Source organism: Bactrocera oleae, chromosome 5, assembly GCF_042242935.1.
Source record: "Bactrocera oleae isolate idBacOlea1 chromosome 5, idBacOlea1, whole genome shotgun sequence".
In the NCBI taxonomy this organism is placed as follows: Eukaryota; Metazoa; Arthropoda; class Insecta; order Diptera; family Tephritidae; genus Bactrocera; species Bactrocera oleae.
This window is the reverse complement of record NC_091539.1, coordinates 16778313-16805242: the sequence shown is the minus strand read 5'-3', so window position 1 is coordinate 16805242 and position 26930 is coordinate 16778313. Positions and strand designations below refer to the sequence as shown.

General features: G+C 37.0%; 1 protein-coding gene across 12 annotated transcripts in view; it reads right to left on the bottom strand.

The window, feature by feature from the left end:
* SK (small conductance calcium-activated potassium channel) overlaps positions 1 to 26930 on the bottom strand; it is a 236778-nt gene that overhangs the window by 58015 nt on the left and 151833 nt on the right. For 6 of the 12 annotated variants that reach the window (XM_070110224.1, XM_070110232.1, XM_070110233.1 and 3 more), the window contains 2 exons: positions 17061 to 17280; positions 3630 to 3731 (listed from right to left, as the gene is read on the bottom strand). In XM_070110224.1, coding sequence (XP_069966325.1) covers positions 3630 to 3731; positions 17061 to 17280 — 322 coding nt within the window. The remainder of the gene's footprint in view (positions 1 to 3629; positions 3732 to 17060; positions 17281 to 26930) is intronic. The other 6 variants (XM_070110226.1, XM_070110225.1, XM_070110228.1 and 3 more) reach the window with 2 other exon arrangements.

Sequence of the window (26930 nt, the reverse complement as noted above, 5' to 3'; positions counted from 1 at the left end):
ATGCAGCCCACTACACGTTGCTTCTTCACACCGAGGTAAGATGGCTCTCAAGAGGACGTATTTTGTCCCGCGTGTATGAACTTAAGGAAGAGTTATTAATTCCCTTCACATTGGAGTCATCAGAGTTTGTTAATTTATTCAGCGACGATACATGGTGCACAAAATTGGCGTACTTGGCAGATTTATTCGAACATCTTAACAAATTAAATGCAGGTATGCAGGGACGAAATAAGAATATTCTGACGTCATCTGATAAAATAAAAGGTTTCGCAGAAAAATTAACGCTATGGAAAAATCATATTTGTCAGGGCGCTCTGTCCATGTTCCCGCATACAGCGTCAAGAAATGTGGATTCTAGAATGAGATCATTGATAATGGATTCATTATAATTGTTAGAAAAAAATATAAACAAATACTTTCCCCACATAGAGGTTGAAAATTTTGATTGGGTGAGAGACCTGTTCAATGTTTCACTCAGTAGCTTGGTTGGTTTTGAATTGGAAGAAAAAGAACAGTTTTGTGAGTTAAAAAATGACCGCACTTTGCTATTAAAATTACAGGAGTTGAATGTAAATAAGTTCTGGTTACACGTTTCAGCAGAATATCCAGACGTAAGTAAAAAAGCTCTCATTGCCCTTTTGCCGTTTCCGACATCTTACCTATGCGAACAAGGGTTTTCAGCATTGACAAATATAAAAAGTAAAAATCGCGAACGTCTGCTATCTGTTGAAGAAGAGCTTCGAGTATGTTTGGCGACAATTCGCCCAAGAATAAAAAGCCTTTGCTCCACACGCCAGGCTCAAATATCGCATTAATTGATTATATCATGTTATTTAAAACTTATTAATGTAATTAATAATAATATAATTAAAACTTTATTTTCTCGAAAACATTTTATCTATTTATCTCAGTACATTAACTTGACAGGCTTAACCTAATTCGGTAGCATAACATGAATCAAGGCTAGTGGCCTTATACCTACGCCTACCGAATTTTTTATTGGTGTGCCGTGAAAGTTTACTGAAACTAAAAGTGTGCCGGTGACAAAAACAGGTTGAAAAAGTCTGCCTTAGAAGATAACTCATGCCAAATTTCGTGAACATAGCTCGTCAAATGAAAGAGTTTTCCATACAAGCCATTGATTCCGATCGTTCAGTTTGCATGGCAGATATATGCTATAGTCATTCGATCTGTACATTTTCTTCGGAGATTGGATACCTCGTCAAATAAAAAAAGTTTCCCATACAAGTATTTGATTCCGACTGTTCAGTTTGTAAGGCATCTATCTTTTTGAGCAGCATCTTAGTGAGAAAAAGACTGGTGCAAAATTTCAGATCAATAGCTTAAAAACTGAGAGACTAGTTTGTATATATACAGACAGACAGACAGACAGACGAACATAGCTAAATAAACTCAACTCATCATGCTGATCATTTATGTATATATTTTATAGGGTTTCCAACGTTTCCTTCTGGGTGTTACAAACTTCGTGGTAAACTTAATATACTCGGACTACAAATATTGGTTCATATACACAAATAAAATTTTTGAAAGAGTTTTGATTAAAGGCAATATAAATTGCGAAACATTTCCAAACACAAGTTTTCTTATTGAATGTGTTTAAGAATACAGAACTACGAAGAATGCTTACTGAGTACTTTCGACAGAGTAAAAAATCCGTCAGATAAGTTAAAAGAAATACTACAAAATATTGTCCTAAATTTAGCCAAAATATTGGGTCTATAACTATGTTCGATGGACTACAATACTATTGCATGATAAATATGGTACTTCTAGTAAAAATTAGAATCTAATATATCACTGAAATATTACAGTTAATTTTCCAAGGACAAGCGTAATATTTAAAAGTTATTGAAGAAACAAGTAACTGCATTACATATACATATGTAAGTATAGCATACATATAATATTATATAACTATATATAGTAAGCAGGTTTAAATGGTGCAAACTCAACAGCCAATATTTTAACCAACGTTGAAAACACATATATATATGCATATAAATTATTATTAATATAAAATTAATGTTGTTTGGTTATGATTTCCTGTATAAAATAAATATCTTTGAACGTTCCATAAATAAATAAATTTATTTGGAAACTTAGTTTAATTCGTGCAAATACGAAAATTGATAATATTATATTATTTTGGGTATCTCTAGTATTCACTGAGCAAGATATAAGATATTTCCGTTCGATGATAAATACTTTTCAGAAATTTCCAAATGGATAAACAAGACAAGAACTTTAATGAACTAAAATCATAATATGATGACCAGTTGCGAATAATACTCTTAACGTCACTATTCACTAACTGACAAATTCCACATTACAGAAAGTCGGTGTGCAGTTATAATTGAGAAAGAGAGAGAAATTAAATTTAATAAAATAATGCATTTAGGACATTATCAAAAATTTGTGTTGGCTTGGGACTACGTTCGTCCATGAGCTCATCGTCGAAAGGGAAATTGGTTATTCTATATACATAGGATATAGTTATGGAGGTGTAGTAATTCAAATTTTCGAGAAAGCTATCGCCGCTGCAGAAGTAATATTGGCAGATCATAAGACTATAGCTATCCACTTTAATTATTTAAATGGGTTTATTTCGATTAATATGAATAGTTAAAGTCAGTTTGGTTTGGTTAAATAATTTCTTTGACAATAACTACCGACAAAAGCTGGAAAATGTAATTTATATCAAGTAAACATCTTTGAATAAACAATTAATGAATTCGAACATATCTAGTTCAGAAGTAAATTGAGCAGAAAGAGTTGGACATATTGTTTTTGTATTTATAGTTTTGTTTTAATCATGAAGTCATGGATAATATGATGTAAACCTGTTGTCTTTTGGCTGTTGATAAGCTTTTAAAACTAATGTTGATTATGTATAACTTAGCAGTGGAATGGAAACAGAAAAATGCCCACGAAATACAATAATAACGTAAAAACTTATTCTTTCGTAGCGGCATACTGTGAAATGCTTTAAGAAAAGCCCATTTTACCAGCGCTCCCTTACATCAAAGCTTCGTATTATCTATGCATGTAATATCAAACGTAATAAAAAGATAAAGAAAGCACTATATTTTTAAATGAAATCATATTTCAGATTTTCCGTAGTTTTAGAGCACACAAATTGGTTTTTATATCTATGGGACATTTAGCGACACAAATCTTTTAGGAGACTTAGTAGAACGAATAATAAATTATAAATACTCATTATGGAACGGCAGCGAACATAGTAGAGTGAATTATTTGCTTAATGCTACCGTTCCGCTTTCGGAAATATATATTGTACAACTTATCTTCCCCAGTTCTTTTTTATTTAATTTTTGGTTAAGAATATAAAATGGTGTATCCATCACGAACAAACGTTGAAGCTTCATCATATTATATCATCCTATATACGATATATATATACTATACGTATATTTTTTTTATTGAATAATTAAAAAATAAATTAGTGCAAGCGGTGACAAACAATAATATGTATGCCATATGTGCTAAAACATCAGTTTTGCATGCATGAATTACATAACTACGAGGACAATGATGCTGAGAACGCTGATTGTAACATCTGAAAAGGAATTTAAATTTGCACTCACTCTCACCTGCACTTCCAAAGCATGGTAAGCTATAATAAGACCTAAAAGAATCACAGTCGAAACAGATATTAACGTTTTTAACGCTGTTGAGTAAAATGAAGCCTGTAAAAAATAAAAATAGTATTTATTTGCTATTCACACATGTAAGAAATTACTTATAACTAATAGTTTCGATTGTAATATACCTATATATATAACCATATCTAAATTCAAACTGATTTATATAAACAGAAAATTTAATAAAGCTTAACTTATCGACTTGTTTTGCGAAAAAAAACTAAAGCGTTGCCACCAATTTCAAATTTTCAGTGTAAATAAAATTTTTATATGAGGCATAAGGGGTCTTTGAGTTGTATTGACGCACCGAGATATTAAATTTCCCCTAAAAGTGGACGAGGCCACTTCCATTGTTCAATTTTTACACTGAAACTTCTGCAGCCTTTCCGTACCATCTTGTAATTCGGGGACCGAGTTTTACATATTTTCGATATTTAATTACAATACATTATATCCAATGATATAAGCTAGCTTAATTTTCTTAAGATATCTTACATATTAACCGATATACCTATGTATATAGTATAGAGCCAACCGAAAGTTAAAAATTCTTGTATCGATTATATGGGGGTAAGAGGTAGTATTGATCCGATTTTAACAAATTTTTAAAATCGGAACTTACTATTACTAGAAACAGATACTCTCTGAGTTTCATTAAGATACCTTACATATTGACTGGTATATGTATATCAACCGGATGTTTGAAAATCTTTATATTAGGTTTATGCCTTACCTCAAAAATTGGGAATGGAATGCAAACATAGTCATATCACCTTACAATAGACGTAATGAACCCATTAACCTTTTTTCCTACATTTTGTTTTCTATCATTTTCATTGTAATCGAGTAAACATATCCCCTTAATATACAATTATATGTATCTACACTTGAAATATTGAAAATATTATAATATAATATAATGGAAATATCGAAGAATCGGTAGCAAATCCGATGATTTTTCTCTTGGCTCGACTTTGTGCTTTTTTTACTATACTTAAAAAGTAAGTGAATCAGAATAAAACACTATACATATATTTGATAAATCGAGAGAGGAGAATCGAAAGGGTAATCCTCAACAAAAAATGCGATAAAGTTTAGGGCAGAATGAAGAGCAGGTTCGCCTCCGCTCGGTGCATCCTGGGTAACGCTAAATGACCTGCTGTAGGCCGCAGGTTAAGCTCCTATGGATTTTTAACCGATTGCTTAACACGGAGCTTGCTTAGGAATATTAGTTGCAGAAATTGCTGATGGGTTAATAACAATTCTTCCTTCGTCCCGTTAAAACCCTGGGCGGCCTAGGAGTACGTACGGTCAGTTGACAGCAAAAAATTAAAAGAGGACGAGAGAGAAGGAGTTTCGAAACCGACCTCAATAGACGAAACCGTCCTCGGAAAAGAGTGAAAAACCGGGGAAACCGGGGGAACATGGCTTACCGCCACTAGGGGTGGTAAGCTAGTGTAAACCGGTATGAATGTGCCGACAGAAAATAAAGGTAGGATTGAAGTAGAAGACGGAATCGCCAGCACTAGTAGAGCAACCTCTTCTAAGTTCATGTGGATACGGGATGAATACGTCTTCTCTGCACTCTAAGGTTCAGAGAAGCTGAGTATATGAGGGATCCGAGCAAGGACACTCCGAATTTTTCTTCTCCTTCAAATGCATTCCAGAAAACTTGGATCTTTGCGTTGCAGAGGCCACTCGTGGTGGCTTTTTTTCTGCCCACATAACGACGAGGGACATGCCGATGGGGAGGAGTCGCTGCAAAAGAGCCGCAGTGAGTTTTTTCCCAGATGGGTCAAAGCTAGGAGGGTAGATTGAAGGGGAGTTTTCTGTACGGAACTCTCTGTAAATTTTAACTTTAAGCTCCTGCTCCACTGTAATGTTTTTCAGCCAAAAGTTGCAGCTTTTAAGGTGGGGCACGAAGTGCATCCTCTTTCAGGGAGGTTAGCATACACTCCGAAAGCAGAGTGGCATTACTAGCGCAGAGCTCGCTAACTGTGCACTCAAAGCTAATCAAGGATTATCTATCTTCACTAGAAATAGCATCATCAGACTCGTTTGGGTGCTTAGTGATAGTGGAATCGCTGGCAACTGCGAAGCCGATGAGCTAGCCAGAAGCAAGAGTGTCCCGCCTAAATCGGAATGGGACCAAGTTGAATCTCCATTAGCGTCTTGCGTTCTAACATTCAATGAATGGACCTCGCGTGCGTTTAGCAAGCGTTGGTCGACGATTCATTTGGCCTAGAGTAAAATGCAATAGATCTACTAATCTTGTTGCTAGTTGTCAAAGTTGTAAGGAGGTGGAAACATCCAAGCACTTTTTCTTCCATTGTCCAGTCTTTGCAAAAATTACGTTGAAATATCTCAACAGTCGTCGAACCAGAAGATATAGCCGGAATTGACATTAGCCGTCTTTATAAATTTGTTATAGGCTAATGCGCTTTGTCGATTTGTAAGTGTCTTATGGTCTAACGGGCGTACTACTGAGTGATCTACTGAGCGTACTATTTGCAACCCCATCACCCATTTTGAGACCCAGCATTCATTATTGGATAATATTCGACCGGATAGACCACGTCCAGCACGGAGTGAAGAAATAGCGGACATAGCTGAGAATGTACACGAAAACAGTGGAGAGTCGATCCGGCGCAGCTCGCAGAAACTCAGACTGACGTATGAAATGACTTGGCGCATTTTACGTCGAGAGCTTAAATTGAAAGCGTACAAAATACAGCTTGTGCAAGAACTGAAGCCACTCGAGCTTCCCAAGCGACATCGCTTCGCTCTATGTACTCTTGAAAAGTTCCAAGAAGATCTGACGTTTTCGAGCCGAACTTTCTACAGCGAAGCAAATTGCCGCATTTGGGACGAAAAGCAACCTAAAAAGGTTCAAGAGTTGCCATTTCATCCAGGAAAACAACGGTTTGGTGTGATTTTTCGGTCGGTGGAATCATGAGTCCATATTTCTACAAAAATGATGCTGGGGAGAACGTAACCGTTATCATCTTCAAAAAATAAATACTCAAGAATGTTTCTTCGAATGATAATAAACATACCCCATTACATTTGAATTTTCTGTATTTTTTTCTTTAAAAAAGTAGGGAGCCTCGAAATGGATCACCCTTTATTATATAGGAATTTTAGGTACCACAACGGACCGGTATTCTAAGCTGCCCAAGTGAGATCCCTATTAGGATCAATCTCTTAATTTAACCTAAAATCTCCCTTCAGTTATTGAAATTACACTAAATAAATATTTGAATATACTTCTATATATATGTATGTTGTTCATATATCTTTGAACATGCTTATCATTGATATGCTGAGGTAGCACAAAACGTACATACTCGTATAGACAAAAACAAACATAAAACAAGTAAGGAAGGGCTAAGTCCGTTTGTAAACGAACATTTTATACTCTCGCAAAGTCAAATTGTATACTCGTTTTAGAGTTCTTTGTGGATCTTACCGTCTTGTTCTATGTTGACCGGTAAAAAGTTGTTCGGTAAAAAGTCAACTATACGCACTGGGGTCCACATATTCAGTACCTAGGGGCTTGAAAAGTTTTGGTTCAATTTAGATAATTTTTGGTCATACTTTAAACATAAGTATTATTCACGCGAAGTTTTACGCCGATATAATCATTGTTGCTTTATTTGCATACTGGAAAGTGAAAAAATCAGATGGAAATTAAAATGATGTTATATGGGGAATAGGCGTGGTTGTGATCCGATTTCGCCCATTTTCGTACTATAACATAGAAATATGAGAAGAATTTTATATACTGAATTTGGTTGAAATCGGTTGAGCAGACCCCAAGATATTACCTAAAAGTGGGCGGTGCCACGCCCACTATCTAATTTCAAACGTGGTTCCTATAAAAATAATCTTATACCATCCCAGAGATAAACATTAATATCTCTGGCTTGTTTAGTGCTTGATTTATCGCGCTTTTAGTAGTTTTTAACGGTACCGTTATATGAGGAGTGGGCGGGGTTGTCATCCGATTTCACTAATTTTCACACCGTCGATAGAGATGCTACAAACATTTGTTGCCAGTGTATCATAATTTTGTTATTATCGCTTCAGTGGGATAAGAGATATGCAAAGCTATTATACTCTGTAGCAACAAGTTGCGAGTTCCCCACCAACGGTAAGGCATTTAGAATTTTTATTGATTTTATTAATTGGTCCTTCGAGCCTTAATAAAGGGCTTAGCCAAGGTAATAAGACTTACTATTCATAAAACAACAGGCAAATTTAAAAAGGAAAGGAAGAAATCCTTAAAGTAAATTGTAAGACGGGTGTATATACTCAACCGCTGTGAATCGAGGTACAGCAAGGTCAACCAAGCGACCAAATCAATATATCTCCTATGATTTCTTCGGAGAATATAAAATAGTTTCACGCAAAAATACATACACATACAAGAAGTGTTGCATATAAACAAAATAATCCAACATGGGAATAAATAAATAAAAAGTTCTTGAAACCCAAGCGGATTTCTCTTTAATTAAAAAGATAAAACAAACAAAAAAGTTTAAGCTCAACCCGCGGCTTAGATAAAAAAAACTTCCATTTTCATGAGGAAAATTTAAAAGCTCGGAAGAATAATGGATGATCTAAGTATGGAAGAACAGAACAGCAATAATCACAACAAGCATATTGAAACTGTCTTTCTTGACATTCAAAATTGTCACAATAAATCAGACTTCATTAAAGAAGAAGTTGAGTTGAAGTTGTACCAAGAGATAACTCGAGAATATTTCCAGAAGCTTATCGATTGTGAAAAAAGATTACAAAAAGAGTCCGAAATTACTTACCGTTCTCTTCAACGTGATTTGCTGTTTGAAGAAAACATAATAGAAGAACAGCCCGAAATTTATTACCTCTATGATTTCGAATCAAAACAATTTAAAAATTTTCTATATATCTTCTGAAACTGAGATAGAACCAACCGAATCGGTTGAAACAATAGAAGTAATAGAAGAAAAAGAGAGCACGAATGAAGGTACACCAGAGTATCTTGACGTAGAAACACAAAAGGAAAATTTTACTACTTCCTCAAAAGACGCAAAAGAACTGGAATCAAGAGAGGAAATCCAATGGCGTTTTCCTCCTCTAACAGCTTCACATTTTGAAGCGCTTAAAGATGAGGACGAGAAAGAAGTAATCGAACACATTTTTGAAGACGAAGATGATGCAATAGCAAAGAGGGAACCAGAAGTATAGAAGAAACGAAGAAAACAGAAGAACTAAGAGAAAATTCAAAAATAACAGACAAAACGAAAGAGGAGGCTAACACAAGCGCCCTTATAATTAACGAAGGCACACATTTTGTGGAAGGAATAGATTTTTGAAACGAGCGATTACACCAACTATAGAAAGAGAAGATATCAAGTGGTATTTTATGCCCCCGGAGAGTTCTCATAGACGCAACATTGGCATAACAAATTATGTAAGTTTGGTGATCAGATGATTCTAAGTTTGGTGATCAACCAAAAAGAGACGTTCTCAACGTGGTTCTGGTGGTAGACGAGGTAGATGCAAATCAACGGCCGCAGCAACACGAAACCCAAAGGTCAAGAAGAAGAAATGTATGAGACGTGCACCAAGAGTGAAGAGGAGTATGGTAAGTCACAAATAAAGATTCGTAAAATCAAGGGTACACCGCCGTTCGATGAGCGAGAAGGAGAACCGACAGAATACCTTTGCGACGAATATTAACAAATAGTTACGAGTAAACTATCGTTAATACAACATAGAAAGACGCATAGTCATCGTGAACCGTTATGTGAGATGTCAAGTGTAGTGGCAGAACGGCGGGTATGCAGCCACCGGCAACCACGTTACTTAGTTGACGAGCACGACACGAATACAATCTGCGGTCACCTTTCCAGCAGTCACTTTTGTCGCCCTGGAGTATGTTCAAATATGAACAAGTGAGTGCCAATGGACATCATTTAATCGGTGCGTCGCAGCATAAGTAATATTTATTAGTTTAAGTCTTAGTAAAAACATAAAATACCAATTATTATAAAAAAAAGTACAGTCCACTAACATATCTTTGAATAGGCTTGAATATGGCTTAAATAGTTGTAATCCGCTTTTGACAATGTTTGCTCATCAAGTGGCATTACTACAAATTCGAGCAAAGTTGTATTCCGATGCATTCTTTGTTGCTTAATTTGTTTACTGGAAAGTGAAAGAATCAGATGGAAATTGACTTTGTGTTATATGTGCAGTGGGCCTGGTTTTTACCCAATTTTGGCCATTTTTGGTTTGTAATAAAGAAATATCAGAGGAATGTTATGTACCGAATTTGGTTAAAATCGGTAAAGTAGGTGCCGAAATATGGGTTTTCACCAAAATGTGGGCGGTGCCACTCCCATCGCCTAATTTTGACACTTGCTCCTATTGCATGTTTCTGGCACATACATTTATAGATTTATCGCCCTTTTAGTAGTTTTTAACTAAACTGTTATATGCGGAGTGGGCGGCATTATAATCCGAATTCACCCATTTTCACAGGGTATGTAGGGATACCAAAAAGATTTGCCCCAAGCAAATTTGGTTGTAATAGCCTAAATAGTTTAGGAGATATGTACATAAAAACTTATTAGAAAGCGGACCCACGCCCACTTTTTCAAAATATTTCCATTCATGGATGCTCTCACTAATGCAATTCGTTGTACTAAACAACCGCCTTGTATCTTATTGTGGAGCTTAGTTATGGCACTTTATAGGTTTTCGATTAATGCCGTTTTGTTGGCGTGGCAATGGTCCGATTTCGCCATACTAACCCTCCTTGTATGCCAAGGGGCATGTGTACCAAGTTTCATCAATATATAATATCTTAATTTTTACTCGAATTATCGCTTCCACGGACGGACAGGCAGACAGTCACTCGCAAATCGTGTCGTCGTCCTCATTATTTATATATATATAACTCGATATCTATCTCGATTAGTTTTAGGTGATACAAGCAATCGTAAGGTGAACAATTATTACACTCTGTAGCAACAATTTGCAAGAATATAAAAAGTTTAAAAATTGGTTTAAAAAGAACAGAAACTTAACGGAATGGAATTTGTTACTACTGCAGCAGTGCATATCAGTGAACCATACTACAATAAAGACCTCACAAAAGTCGTAGAATTTTGGTATTATGCGGATCTCTAAATACTTCAAGCTATATTAGCAAAGGCGAAACAACGTTTTTCTTTTAAAATATTCTATTTATATTCTATTAACTTCATTATGCTTAGAATATTACCCCCAAATCAATAAAGCTAAACACTTTTCATTGGTTGCAGTTTTTTCACGTAAGGGGAATTTTAAGGTTCACTTAACTCTCTCTCTCAGTTATTATTATATTCCTTTTTGAAACATATACGTATATTTCTATATATTTCTATAATTAAAAAGAATGTGTTTATATTATTAAAATAAGATACCCGTTTAATAAATCTTGGTTGAGTTTATGCACAACAATTGAGGGATTTACTGTGAGAACTGCACTACTAAAGTTTGTGTCCCTATTGTTTTCAATGGATAACTTAACTTTTATGTGAAAGGATTATAAGGAAATATATATTTATATGTATATGTACCTTGTTTAAGAGAAGAATTAATTAAGCAGATATTTTTAAAAAAGTTTCTAAGGGAACATGTAATTAAAGAATTTTCAAGTGTTCAAATAAAATATTTTGCCATCTTTGGCATATATGGTATATAGTTGGTGTTTTAATTGTAGTAATAATAATAATAACCCAACGATTACCTTCCTCCCGCTCGACCGACGCGAGTGGCGCAATCCACATACTTGCGGAATTAGCCAAGTCAGAATAAGCAAGAGAGCTTTTTAGCTATAGGGAAAAAATTTCAACAGCTAAAATTTAGAGTTACGATATAATAAATCGTTACGTCTTTATTTATTAAGATAAAACAATAAAGTCTTTTTAATTTTGAAAAGTGAGTCAGATAAGTCAAATGTGCTGGAATGAGAATTATAATCATGACATATAGGTAGATTTATAAATTTTAAACGACTAGTGTATGGAGGTAGACTTACCTTAGAACCCCATCGGAAATGCACTAATTCGAAAAGTAAAAATTGTTTTTGAACAGACTCTAACTTGTCAGAATTGATTTCGTAGCTAGGGCTCCATACAACAGAGCCATATTCCAATATAGGTCTAACCAAAGTTGTAAAAAGTGTTTTAGTAATATACGGATCTCTAAATTCTTTAGACCAACGTTTAACAAAACTGAGGACAGCTATTGCTTTCAAGACCATGGTATTAATATGAAGACTAAAATTAAGCTTGCGGTCCATATTAACTCTCAAATTAACATAGTTAAAACTTGTTCTAGACTATGGTGTTTTATTACATAAGGAGAGGGGTGCACAGATCTACGAGAAAACCACATCGTCGTTAAGACGAAAAATATGGAACGCGACGGTTCCCTAGAGGAGATTTTTTAGTGACCTGCAAGTGGCTCATACCAGTAACTAAAAGATGGTTTTAAGATATTTAAATTAAGTATGATTTCTTCTTCAGGAATAATTGGAGCGTTAATTAAAATATTCGGACTTGAAAATTCTGCAAACATATTGTATATAATGCTATTGTCACTTAAAATGATATATTTGTATTTCATCGCGGACGGAAATTTGGAAATCCTTCGTTTGGAGTTGACGAAATCATAAAACGATTTTGGATTAGTTAAAATATTCTTTTTTACTTTATTAAGTAATTATTATAACATTTTTTGTTTAGATTTTTTTTATCGGTGGTTGATTTCGGTAATTTAACAATGCTTTCCTCAGTATGATCTCTAAGTTTAGGCTTAAATTCGCGTACAAAAGCCTTGGGTGATCTTTTTGAAGGTTTTAAGGAAAACGTCTATTTTAAATATGATATACTTCTTTCATAACTGAAGTTAAATTTAAGGATATTGATATCATCAATTTTTAAGCGCAGCGAAATGTAAGACTTAATGTCCTCCACCGAGGTATCCTTGGCAAGTCTAGAAATATATTTAGATCTTTTAGAGGGAATAACCACCAAATTTTTAGTTATTAGGGGAAGCCTCTGGAATTGTGAGACACTTATTAATGTTAGTTTCAACGGCAAGGAGAAGATAGATTATATATATTGTACTTGTAGATAGATAGATTAGGAGCAGGTTTGGAGGATTCGTGAGAATCGTTCAGGCACTTAAAAGATTTGAACAATTTTTCGTAGTGCCGAAATATTTTGGCGAGGGTTTCAAGACCTCGACCGATTTCATTAGCCATTGCGTGTCTACTTATAAACTTTAAATAGATCGATTTCAGTTGATTTCAATTTGAACAGGACCAACGCAATCCCTCTCGCCTTTAATGTTACAGTTGGGGAAGTTACATGAAAAATAAACAACAAAGAATATTAAAAAAAAGTATGTATAACAAAATCTAATAGATATATAATAAATTAATCTGTTAATATAATTTTAATAATAACAAATCTAATTAAAAACAAGTAAGGAAGGGCTAAGTTAGCCGAACATTTTATACTCTCGCAAAGTCAAATGGTATACTCGTTTGAGATTTCTTTGTGGATTGACTGATATTTTCGGTAGAAGGTCAACTATAGGCACTGGGGTCCACATATTTAGTACTTTGGGGGCTTGAACAGTTTTGGTTCGATTTAGACAATTTTTGGTCACAAGGTGGCATACTTTAAACGTATTATTCACGCAAAGTTTTACCCCGATATGATCATTGTTGCTTGATATGCATAGTGGAAAGTAAGAGAATCAGATGAAATTGAAAATGGTGTTATATGGGAAATAGGCGTGGTTGTAGTCCGATTTCGCCCATTTTCGCACTATGACATACCATCCCAGAGATAAAATTTAATGTCTCTGGCGTGTTTAGTGCTTGGTTTATCTCGCTTTTAGTATTTTTTAACAGTACCGTTATATGGGGAGTGGGCGGGCTTGTCACCCGATTTCACCCATTTTCACACCGTCAATAGAGGTGCTAAAAAAATTAGCTTTCAGTGAATTTTGTTGTTATAGCATATGATAGCATGGAGTGATGCACATTCAACCAATTAGGGGGGGGACCACGCCCACTTTAAAATTTTTTTTAACTACAGATGCCCCACCCTAATGAGATCCTGTGTACCAAATAACAGTGTTGTATCTTATTGCGGAGCTTAGTTATGGCAATTTATTTGTTTTTGATTAATGGCGTTTTGTGGGAGTGGCAGTGGTCCGATTACGCCCATCTGCAATACCAACCGTCTCAAGGTACCAAGAAACATGTCTACCAAGTTTCATAAAGATATCTCAATTTTACTCAAGTTACAGCTTGCACGGACGGACAGACAGTCACCCGGATTTCAACTCGTCTCTTCATCCTGATCATTTATATATATATAACCCTATATCTAACTCGATTAGTTTTAGGTGATACAAACTACCGTTAGGTGAACAAAACTATTATACTCTGTAGCAACAGGTTACGAGAGTATAAAAATTGTGCATTGATAGGACACATTTATTCTATTATGTGATTGGGCACACCCTGTTTAATTGACCGGGGGTCCCGCTTATTTGAATCACCTGATCGGTCAAAAATATATGGCATACAAAATATATGTAAATTTTCCCCCTTAATTAAATTTGATTCGGAAAACAAGTTTTTGTGTGAATTAGGGAATATAGTATCGCATGTTATTTCACGTAGATGAAACAATATGCAAAAACAAAATTACATACTTTTTAAATTACTATTTTATAAATGTAAGCAACTTATTCTAAATAAGTGAATGCAAAAGCTGTATATATGTAGTAATATGATTTGATATTGTCCTTAAGTTAATTTTATTATAACATGGATCTCTTAATATACATATAAGTGCATTGTCTTGTTTTTGTTCTCTTCTTTCTGTTTAAAATTAAAAATAATATTTAAATATCATTACTTAAAACTAAATAAATACTTAAAGTGCACATATGATTTTTTTAGGTTGTTCAATTAAGCCAGTTAAATTGCCCGAATTGTTCAATTAAACGAGTATCGGGTAATTGATCCCCAGTTAAATGAACCAAAAATTGTGCAAGGTTTGAAGTACAAATATCCCTGCGAAATGTACATATATATACAATATATAGTCCACTTGATGTTTGGCAATAATTTGTATACTCTCGCAACCTGTTGCTACAGAGTATAATAGTTTTGTTCACCTAACGGTTGTTTGTATCACCTAAAACTAATCGAGTTAGATATAGGGTTATATATATATAAATGATCAGGATGAAGAGACGAGTTGAAATCCGGGTGACTGTCTGTCCGTCCGTGCAAGCTGTAACTTGAGTAAAATTGAGATATCTTTATGAAACTTGGTAGACATGTTTCTTGCTCCCGTAAGACGGTCGGTAGTGCAGATGGGCGCAATCGGACCACTGCCACGCGCACAAAACGCAATTAATCAAAAACAAATAAATTGCCATAACTAAGCTCAGCAATAAGATACAACACTGTTATTTGTCACACAGGATCACATTAGGGAGGGGCATCTGCGGTTAAATTTTTTTGAAAAAATGGGCGTGGTGCCGCCCCTAATAGGTTTAATGTGCATATCTCCTAAACTTATAATAACAAAATTCACTGAGAACAAATGTTTTTAGCCCCTCTACCTACAGCGTAAAAATGGGTGAAATCGAGTGACAACCCCGCCCACTCACCATATAACGGTACTGTTAAAAACTACTAAATGCGCAATAAATCAAGCACTAATCACGTCAGAGACATTAAATTTTAACTCAGGGATGGTATGGGATGACTTTATAGGAACCGCGTTCAAAATTAGACAGTGGGCGAGGCACAGCCTACTTTTAGGTGAAAACCCATATCTTGGGATCTACTTAACCGATTTCAACCAAATTCCATGCATAACGTTCTTTTCATATTTCTATGTTATATTGCAAATATGGACTAAATCGGACTAAAACCACGCCTATCTCCCATATTACACCATTTTCAATTCCATCTGAATCTTTCACTTTCCACTATGCATGTCAAGCAACAATGATTAATACGTTTAATGTATGCCACCTTCTGACCAAAAATTGTCTAATCGAACCACTAAATATGTGGACCCCAGTGACTATAGTTGGCCTTCTACCGAAAATATCAGCCAATCAACAAAGAAATCTCAAACGAGTATACCATTTGACTTTGCGAGAGTATAAATGTTCAATTTAGACAATTTTTGGTCACAAGGTGGCATACTTTAAACGCATCATTCACACAAAGTTTTACCCCGATGCAATCATTGTTGCTTGATTTGCATAGTGGAAAGTGAAAGAATCAAGTCGAATTTAAAGAGATGTCATATGGAAAATAGGCGTGGTTGTAATCCGATTTGGCCCATTTTCGCACCATAATATAGAAATATGAAAAGAATGTTATGTTCCGAATTTGGTTGAAATCGGTTAGTCAGATCCCAAGATATGGATTTTCACCTAAACGTGGGTTGTGCCACGCGCACTATCTAATTTTGAACGCGGTTCCTATAAAGTTATCTCATACCATCCCTGGGTTAAAATTTAATGTCTCTGACGTAATTAGTGCTTCATTTATTGCGCATTTAGTAGTTTTTAACAGTACCGTTATATGGGGAGTGGGCGGGGTTGTCACTCGATTTCACCCATTTTTACGCTGTAGGTAGAAGGGCTAAAAACATTTGTTCTCAATGAATTTTGTTATTATAAGTTTAGGAGATATGCACATTAAACTTATTAGGGGCGGCACCAAGCCCATTTTTAAAAAAAATTTAACCGCAGATGCCCCTCCCTAATGTGATCCTGTGTGCCAAATAACAGTGTTGTATCTTATTGCGGAGCTTAGTTATGGCAATTTATTTGTTTTTGATAAATTGCGTTTTGTGCGCGTGGCAGTGGTCCGATTGCGCCCATCTGCACTACGGACCGTCTTACGGGAGCAAGAAACATGTGTACCAATTGATAAATATATCTCAAATTCTACTCAAGTTACAACTTGCACAGACGGACGGACGGACGTCGTCTCTTTATCCTGATCAAGTATATATATATAACCCTATATCTAACTCGATTAGTTTTAGGTGATACAAACAACCGTTAGGTGAACAAAACTATTATACTCTGTAGCAACAGGTTGCGAGAAAATGATAAATAAACTTTATTCCTTCTCTTTAAAAATTAATGCCTCGGACTGAGTATGTATAGACATATACACACATATATTGAACTACATAAACAAAATATAGTAAAATTTTTAAAGGTTTGGTTCTATATATGAGTAATACAGTTTTTTATAATTTTGTGAATACCTACTTTTGTATAAACCCCAGCACTGCTCAATTCGTTTTCAATCACCATAACGATTATACCGAACATGCCCATTACCAAGGCATAATCACTAATGCGTTTCCTTTTCTCAAATAGAGCTTTTCTTTTACCAAGCCGGTATCCAACGTTGGGTTTGTGCTTTGCTGAAATCGTTGACGGCTTCCTGGATGTATTACCGCCAGTAAGAGCTCGTTCCTCCATATACCTGAGTAGTGTAATAAACAAGAATAATAATTGGTTAACATTACGCTAGCGTAACATCTAAACTAACAAGTAAGGAAGGGCTAAGTTCGGGTGTAACCGAACATTTTATACTTGTGCAACTTGCAAGGATCATAGCCGGGGACAACTCTTCGAATTTTAATAATATATCTGATAGGTTGACCGATATTTTCAGTACAAAGTTTGCAATAAGAACTGGCGTATTTGGACAATTTTTGGTCATAGGGTGGCTCGCGTCAAAAGAACTATTCGTGAAAAGTTTTTTACGGATACATTGATTGGTCCATGTTTGACATCGGCACTTTCGTACCATTTTGGATGTAATATTTTAAGACTTTGGTGCATTTAGTTATAGAACTATTTCACTTTTAATGGCTTTTAACAAGTTTTTAAACGGGGTTATAATCCGAAATCACAAATTTTCACAGCGTAAGTAGGGGTGCTAAAAAGATTTGACTGAGCGAATTTGGTTTTTATAGCTTGAATAGTTTAGGAGTTATGTACATTAAACTTATTAGGGGGCGGGCCCACGCCCACTTTTTTAAAATTGTTTCAACTATAAAGACCCGTCGATTAAACAATTCATTATACTTAATAAAAGCCTTGTATTGTGGGGCTAAGTTATGGTACTTTGTATGTTTTCAATTAATGGTGTTTTGTGGGCGTGGAAATGGTTCAATCAATTGCCCCTCTCTAACCCTCTTTGGAGGCTAAAGAGTATGTGTACCAAGATTCATCAAATGATTTCAATTTGTACTCCAGCAACATGTTGCTACAGAGTATTATAGAGTTGTTTGTATCATCTTAAACTAATCGAGATAGTTATGGAGTTATACATAGTACATAAATGATCAAGATGACGAGACGAGTTGAGTTTCGTCTGCCTATACGTCCGTGCACACGATAACTTAAGTAAGAACTGATTTATGTATCTAATTTGGTACAGTTGTTTATTGGCGAAGAAAGGAGAACGAATTCATAGATGAGCGTATATTTTCTTCAGGGGATTGCAGTAGCAAGGAGTACATGTGGGCCTAAAATTTAGAAAAATTGAGCGTGGTCCCGCCCTCTTAAAGATTTGATATTCATACGTATCTCCAAATCATTCATATTATTTTAACCAAATTCGTTCAGGGCCTTAAGTACCCCTACCGATATCGTTCCCATGACAGTCCGGTCTACGTAACCGTAAATCAATACGCGTCATAAACATAAAATTTTATACCCTGTCAAAATTGAAAACCTATATGACGGGACCTACTCGACCAATAAATTAGGTAAGTAACATTGTTCTGACATTCCTATGTCGCAATGCGATAATGAGCGAAATTGGATTCCATTACGCCTACCTCTCATATATCACAATTTTAAATTCCATCTGAATAAAAATGTACCCAAGATATTGGGAAGCACACACTATTTACATAAAAGTAACACTTGCATAAGCAATTTATTTAACTTAATGTTGTAGATACAATTCATGTATGCACGTTAAATTTAAAAATATGTTCGGTAGCCGATGTAAAAATAAGCACCAAATACGAAAGAAGTTAATAGCCAGGGTCAGTGTCGTATAGAAAAGGTAAAACGAACTGTTGACGAAACCGAATTGTTGCGCGAAATGATGATCCAATTCCTTTTGTATAGTTGATGAGGTCAGATGTCATCGCACGTGGAGTTCTCAAGTATTGAGTGTGGCGGTGTCGTCGTTTGTGGTGAGATCCTGTGAGTGTTTTCAGATTTGTTCCCAGGATGTGGTGTATATGGTGGTTGATATTAGGGCGTTAGTTTCCTGGGTGGAGCGGTATATTTGGAGGAGGAATTTTATACTCATTTAAACATCCTGGGCCCCCTAGGCAAATAGTATTAATCTACTTTTTTGAAGTAGGATTTGAAGCTTTTTATAGGTGATTCCCACAAACCACCCATATCAGGAGCGCTTAGATAGATGCGATAAGTGCCACCTTTGCTTTTTGTAAGTCTAGGTGCGTCACTATCATCACATTGGGAGTATGGTGATCCCTTATCTTGATTTTTATACTCTCGCAACCTGTTGCTACAGAGTATAATAGTTTTGTTCACCTAACGGTTGTTTGTATCACCTAAAACTAATCGAGTTAGATATAGGGTTATGTATATATAAATGATCAGGATGAAGAGACGAGTTGAAATCCGGGTGACTGACTGTCCGTCCGTCCGTCGGCCCGTCCGTCCCTCCGTCCGTATTTCCGTCCTTGCAAGCTGTAACTTGAGTAAAATTGAGATATCTTTATGAAACTTGGTAGACATGTTTCTTGGTACCGTGAAACGGTTGGTATTGCAGACCACTGCCACGCCCACAAAACGCGGTTAATCAAAAACAAATAAATTGCCATAACTAAGCTCCGCAATAAGATACAAGACTGTTATTTGGTACACAGGATCACATTAGGGAGAGGCATCTGCAGTTAAAATGTTTTTTTTTAAAGTGGGCGTGGTCCCGCCTCAAATAGGTTTAGTGTGCGTATCTCCTAAACCGCTAATGCTATAATAACAAAATTGACTGGAAGCAAATGTCTTTAGCACTTCTGTGTGAAAATAGTTGAAATCGGGTGGCAACTCGGCCCACTCCCCATATAACGGTACTGTTAAAAACTACTAAAAGCGCGATAAATCAATCACTAAACACGCCAGAGACATTAAATTTTATCTCTGGGATGGTATGAGATGACTTTATAGAAACTGCGTTCAAAATTAGACAGTGGGCGTGGCACAACCCACTTTTAGGTGAAAACCCATATTTTGAGATCTGCTTAACCAATTTCAACAAAATTCGGTTCATAACGTTATTTTCATATTTCTATGTTATAGTTCGAAAATGGGCGAAATCGGACTACAACCACGCCTATTTCCCATATAACACCATTTTCAATTCCATCTGATTCTTTTACTTTCCACTATGCATATCAAGCAACAATGATTATATCGGGGTAAAACTTTGCGTGAATAATACGTTTAAAGTATGCCACCTTGTGACCAAAAATTGTCTAAATCGAACCAAAACTGTTCAAGCCCCTAAGTACTAAATATGTGGACCCCAGTGCCTATAGTTGACCTTCTACCGAAAATATCAGCCAATCCACAAAGAAATCTCAAACGAGTATACCATTTGACTTTGCGTGAGTATAAAATGTTCGGTAAAATCCGAACTTAGCCTTCCTTCTGGGTATTACAAACTTCGTGGCAAACTTAATATACCCTGTTCAGGGTATAAAAATGAAAGAATATCAGCCGATAAACAATTAACGACGCTAATAAACTTGCCTAAGAATCAAAAAGAAACAAGGGAAGAATTTATTAAACTACAATCCACTGTTTCAAGCTGTTTGTCGACACAGAATATTTCCACCGACAGCTAGGACCCTATACTGGTAAACATATGCACCGCCGCATTACCAGAAAAATCATTACTTCTATGGGAGCAATTGCTCTCGTCACGAAGAAAATACCCACGTGGCAACAGATGAAAGGTTACCTAACTACCCAGTACGAAGTCGCAGAAAGGGTAGACAAAAAAATAGTTGAAAAAAGGAAAGCGTTCAACACGACCTAAATAGAAGTTTCCACAGACCCAAAGCCAGTAGCAACAACAATTTAAATACAAGTTTTTACAAAACGTAATCGTTCACATCCGGACAGAATAAACATACGTCAAGCGAACTATGCACAAGAGGGCATAAACTACAATCTTGCGAGAAGTTTAAAAATATAAAAGTTAACGAACGAAATTATTTTGTCACATCAAAAAGACTTTTTGCAAATTGCTTGTCCCATGCCCATGCGCATACTCATAAAAATTGTAAATGCAAATTCAATTGTTCTATCACCTCAAAGAAGCGTTTATACAAACAAAACCACGTGTTTAGTTCTAACAACAATTCCCAAAAAACAAAATCTTAAAAATTACCAAGAGACACCATGCTGCGCCAAGGCGCAAAAATCTCAAACGCTGCACAGCGAAATATAAAATAGAGTATCATTACCCACAGCAGTCATCTCCATCGAACACCATGAAGAACTGTTTAAGCTTAGGGCCTTAATAGACCAAGGATCGGAACGATCATTTATAGCGTCTAGGGCACAATATAGGCTACAACTGCCAACAAAACAAGCCAACTTTGAAATTGCCATAATGCGCGGAAGGGTAGTTCAAAACTCAAACAAAATCTGCCCCATTGCCCTAATTTCCCCCAAGCGGATGAGCAAAGTCCTACCGCAACTTACTAACATAATTTTAAGCTATCACATATATAGCAAGTATTGGCAAAAGGTTTCACACCTAAGCAGATCCTTACTGAAACAGCACAACTCAAATAGATATTCTAATAGGCAGCGATCTTATACCGCAAATAATACTTGAAGGTGTTGAAAAAATTTCAAGCAACCTTCTAGCCCAAAACACTATATTTGTTTGGATTCTAAGTGGACTAGTCACAGAACCAGTTTCCACATCAACAACTCAATTGAAAATTCAAAAGAATACCAATATTCACAATTAAATAAATTTCGGGAGTTTTTAAAAACGCCCCTCATATCAATTACAACCCCAGGAGATCAGTACTGTAAAGACTTCTACAAAGCCACAACTATTAGATCCAATAATGATCGGTACGTCATACGACTACCACTAAATTCATAATGTTCCAACACTCCAAGAATTAGCAGAAAAACAAAGTCAGAGTCCCTTCTGACAAGATCAGTTTGAAAAACGCAAATATGTAACTTTTCGATCCCGCAGGATGGCTCTTGCCAATAATGATACCAAACTCCTGATTCAAAAATCTTGAGCTATGTGGCTCGCTGCTACTTGCGAAATTAGTGCATATTCACTTAACATAACATGTGTAAAACAAAATTGTCCAAAGAATGTAGAAAAATGGACACCTCTTTTACTATAGTCCCTCATCGTTGTCTAAATTTTCATACTTATAAAATAAGTAAAAAATCAAGATAAGGGATCACCATACTCCCAATGTGATGATAGTGACGCACTTAGACTTACAAAAAGCAAAGGTGGCACTTATCGCATCTATCTAAGCGCTCCTGATATGGGTGGTTTATGGGAATCACCTATAAAAAGCTTCAAATCCTACTTTAAAAAAGTAGATTAATACTATTTTCCTAGGGGGCCCAAATTCCTCCTCCAAATATACCGCTCCACCCAGGAAACTAACGCCCTAATATCAACCACCATATACACCACATCCTGGGAACAAATCTGAAAACACTCACAGGATCTCACCACAAACGACGACACAGCCACACTCAATATTTGAGAACTCCACGTACGATGACATCTGACCTCAGCAACTATACAAAAGGAATTGGATCATCATTTCGCGCAACAATTCGGTTTCGTCAACAGGCTTGAGCGCCACGTCAACATTTGTTCTACGATCCTGGCCGCTGTTCAGTTCGTTTTACCTTTTCTATACGACACTGATCCTGGCTTAACTTCTTTCGTATTTGGTGCTTATTTTTACATCGGCTACCGAACATATTTTTAAATTTAACGTGCATACATAAATTGTATCTACAATATTAAGTTAAATAAATTGCTTATGCAAGTGTTACTTTTATGTAAATAGTGTGTGCTTCCCAATATCTTGGGTAGATTTTTATTCAGATGGAATTTAAAATTGTGATATATGAGAGGTAGGCGTAATGGAATCCAATTTCGCTCATTATCGCACTGCGACATAGGAATGTCAGAACAATGTTACTTACCTAATTTATTGGTCGAGTAGGTCCCGACATATAGGTTTTCACCTAAATGTGGGCGGTGTCGTGCTCGTTGTTAAATTTTGACAGGGTATAAAATTTTATGTTTATGACGCGTATTGATCAAGCTTTTAATAGTTTTTAATAGAACTGTTATATGGGAACTGGGCAGGGTTATTATCCGATTTTATCCAGTTTTACGGTGTTGTTGTTATTGTAGTGGCAGAATTCTGCTGAATCAACCGCACTTGGCCGGATAAAATACGCGTGCGGTCCGGTTACGTAGACCCGACTGTCATGGGTACGATATCGGTAGGGGTACTTAAGGCCCTGAACGAATTTGGTTAAAATAATGTGAATTATTTGAAGATACGTATGAATATCAAATCTTTTAGAGGGCGAGACCACGCTCATTTTTTCTAATTTTTAAGCCTACATGTACTCCTTGCTACTGCAATCCCCTGAAGAAAATATACGCTCATCTATGAATTCGTTCTCCTTTCTTCGCCAATAAACAACTGTACCAAGTTAGATACATAAATCAGTTCTTACTTAAGTTATCGTGTGCACGGACGGATAGGCAGACGGAACTCAACTCGTCTCGTCATCTTAATCATTTATGTACTATGTATAACTCCATAACTATCTCGATTAGTTTAAGATGATACAAACAACTCTATAATACTCTGTAGCAACATGTTGCTGGAGTACAAATTGGAATCATTTGATGAATCTTGGTACACATACTCTTTAGCCTCCAAGGAGGGTTAGAGAGGGGCAATTGATTGAACCATTTCCACGCCCACAAAACACCATTAATTGAAAACATACAAAGTACCATAACTTAGCCCCACAATACAAGGCTTTTATTAAGTACAACGAATTGTTTAAGCGACGGGTCTTTATGGTTGAAACAATTTAAAAAAGTGGGCGTGGGCCCGCCCCCTAATAAGTTTAATGTACATAACTCCTAAACTATTCAAGCTATAAAAACCAAATAATATTCTTTCATTTTGATACCCTGAACAGGATATATTAAGTTTGCCACGGTAGTCACGGAGTTCTCAAATATTGAGTGTGGCGATGTCGTCGTTTGTGGTGAGATCCTGTGAGTGTTTTCAGATTTGTTCCCAGGATGTGGTGTATATAGTGGTTGATATTAGGGCGTTAGTTTCCTGGGTGGAGCGGTATATTTGGAGGATGAATTTTATACTCATTTAAACATCCTGGGCCCTCTAGGAAAATAGTATTAATCTACTTTTTTGAAGTAGGATTTGAAGCTTTTGTAGGTGATTCCCATAAACCACCCATATCAGGAGCGCTTAGATAGATGCGATAAGTGCCACCTTTGCTTTTTGTAAGTCTAAGTGCGTCACTATAATCACATTGGGAGTATGGTGATCCCTTATCTTGATTTTTTACTTATTTTATAAGTATGAAAATTTAGACAACGATGAGGGACTATAGTAAGAGAGGTGTCCATTTTCCTACATTCTTTGGACAGGTTTGTTTTACTCATGTTATGTTAAGTGCATATGTACTAATTTCGCAAGTAGCAGCGAGCCACATAGCTCAAGATTTTTGAATCAGGAGTTTGGTATCATTATTGGCAAGAGCCATCCTGCGGGATCGAAAAGTTACATATTTGCATTTTTCAAACTGATCTTGTCACAAGGGACTCTGACTTTGTTTTTCTGCTAATTCTTGGAGTGTTCAAACATTATGAATTTAGTGGTAATCGTATGACGTACCGATCAATATTGGATCTAATAGTTGTGGCTTTGTAGAAGTCTTTACAATACTGATCCCCTGGGGTTGTAATTGATATGAGGGCCGTTTTTAAAAACTCCCGAAATTTATTTAATTGTGAATTTTGGTATTCTTTTGAATTTTCGTCAACTTGAGTTGTTGATGTGGAAACTGGTTCTGTAACTAGTCCACTTAGAATCCAACCAAATATAGTGTTTTGGGCTAGAAGGTTGCTTGAAATTTTTTCAACACCTTCAAGTATTATTTGCGGTATAAGATCGCTGCCTAGGTTAGGTTAGTTTAGGAGGTCGATCCCAGAAGGGATCCCACTTGGACAGCTTAAGACGCCAGTCCGTTGTGATACTTACAAACTCCTATAATCCGGATCAAAAGACCCTTACAAGTCGACAAGACGTCTAGTGCTGACTACATACTTGTTAAGACGGCCAATATCCATTTCGGATAAGTATTCAGGTCCGCCAAACGTGTGATTTCCGAGATATTTCAATCGCAGCCTAGCGAATGCCGGACATTGGAGGAGAAAGTGCTGGGATGATTCCACCTCGCCCTCCTCCATACAACTTTGGCAACTGGCATCGGGAAGTACACCAAGCCGTACCGCATGAGTGCCCATTGGACAGTGTCCAGTGAGAACTCCTACAATAGCGGCGAGATGCACTTTGCTCAGGGCGAGAAGTTCCGCCGACCTCCTCCTATCCACTCTTGGCCAGAAGTGCACGCGAGGTCCATTGATCCAACGTTAGAGCGCAAGACGCTACCGGAGATCCAACCCGATCCCATTCCGATGTGAGCGGGGCAAAGGTGCCCCCCCTGGCTAGCTCATCGGCTTTGCAGTTTCCAGCGATTCCGCTGTGACCAGGCACCCAAACGAGCCTGATGTTGAAATAGCCAGACGCTATCTCTAAAGAGGACAGACACTCCTTGACTAGCATTGATTGCACGGTACGCGCGCTCAAAGCTAGTATTGCTGCCCTACTATCAGAGTGAATGCTCACTTCTACAAACGAGGCTGAACTACGCAGCAGTACTTTTACCGCCGCCTTGATAGCAGCCACTTCCGCCTGAAAATCACTACAGTGATCCGGTAGTCTGAAGCTAAGACTGACGGAGAGCTCCTTGCAGAAAACCCCCTCTCCAACCTTCCCTCCTAGCCTCGATCCATCCGTGAAAAAGCTCACCGCGCCTCTTCTCCAACGGCTTCTTCCCATCCACATGTCCCTCGTTGGAATATGAGCGGAGAAGGAACCGCCTCGAGTGGCTTCAGTGACGCAGTGATCTATATTTTCCGGGATGCCCCTGTAGGAGGAAAGAATTTCGGAGTGCCCTTGTTCGGACCTCTTCAAAAACCCAGCTTCCCTGAGCCTTAGAGCACACTTCGCGGCAATGCACCTACCGGCAATGTCCACAGATGCTATGTTTAAAATAGCATTAAGAGCTAGTGTCGGTGTGGTCCGCAGTGCACCGGAGATTCCGATGAGCGCCGCTCTTTGGACCCTTTCAAGCTTTTTAGCCAGTGTGGATCTCTCGAGCGCCCTCCACCAGACGAACACACCATAGAACATTATTGGCTTAACTACGGTTTCGTAGAGCCAGAACACCACCTTAGGTGAGAGTCCCCACCTTTTCCCAATAGCCCCTTTGCAGCAGTATAAGGCGACCGAAGCCTTCTTAACTCTCTCCTTAATATTTGGCCTCCAGGAAAGTTTTCTGTCGAGGATGAGCCCTAGGTATTTCACTTTCTCAGCAGGTTGAAGAAGTGAACCCCCGAAAGAGGGGAGAGGCACATTTGGTATCTTATACCTCCTAGTGAATAAAACCAATTCGGTTTTACTTGGGTTGACGGCTAGGCCGCTTCTATTCGCCCAGCTAGATACCACGTTCAGGTACCCCTCGGAGAGCTCGTAAACGGTATTCAGGAACTTTCCCTTAACCATAAGAACCACATCATCAGCGTATGCTGTCACCCGACAGCCTTGCGTCTCGAGTTCTATAAGTAGGTCGTTAACCACCATTATCCAGAGCAGTGGGGAGAGTACTCCCCTCTGCGGAGTTCCCCTATTCACTTTTCTGATAGCCTTGGCACCACCCCACTGCGCTGCGACA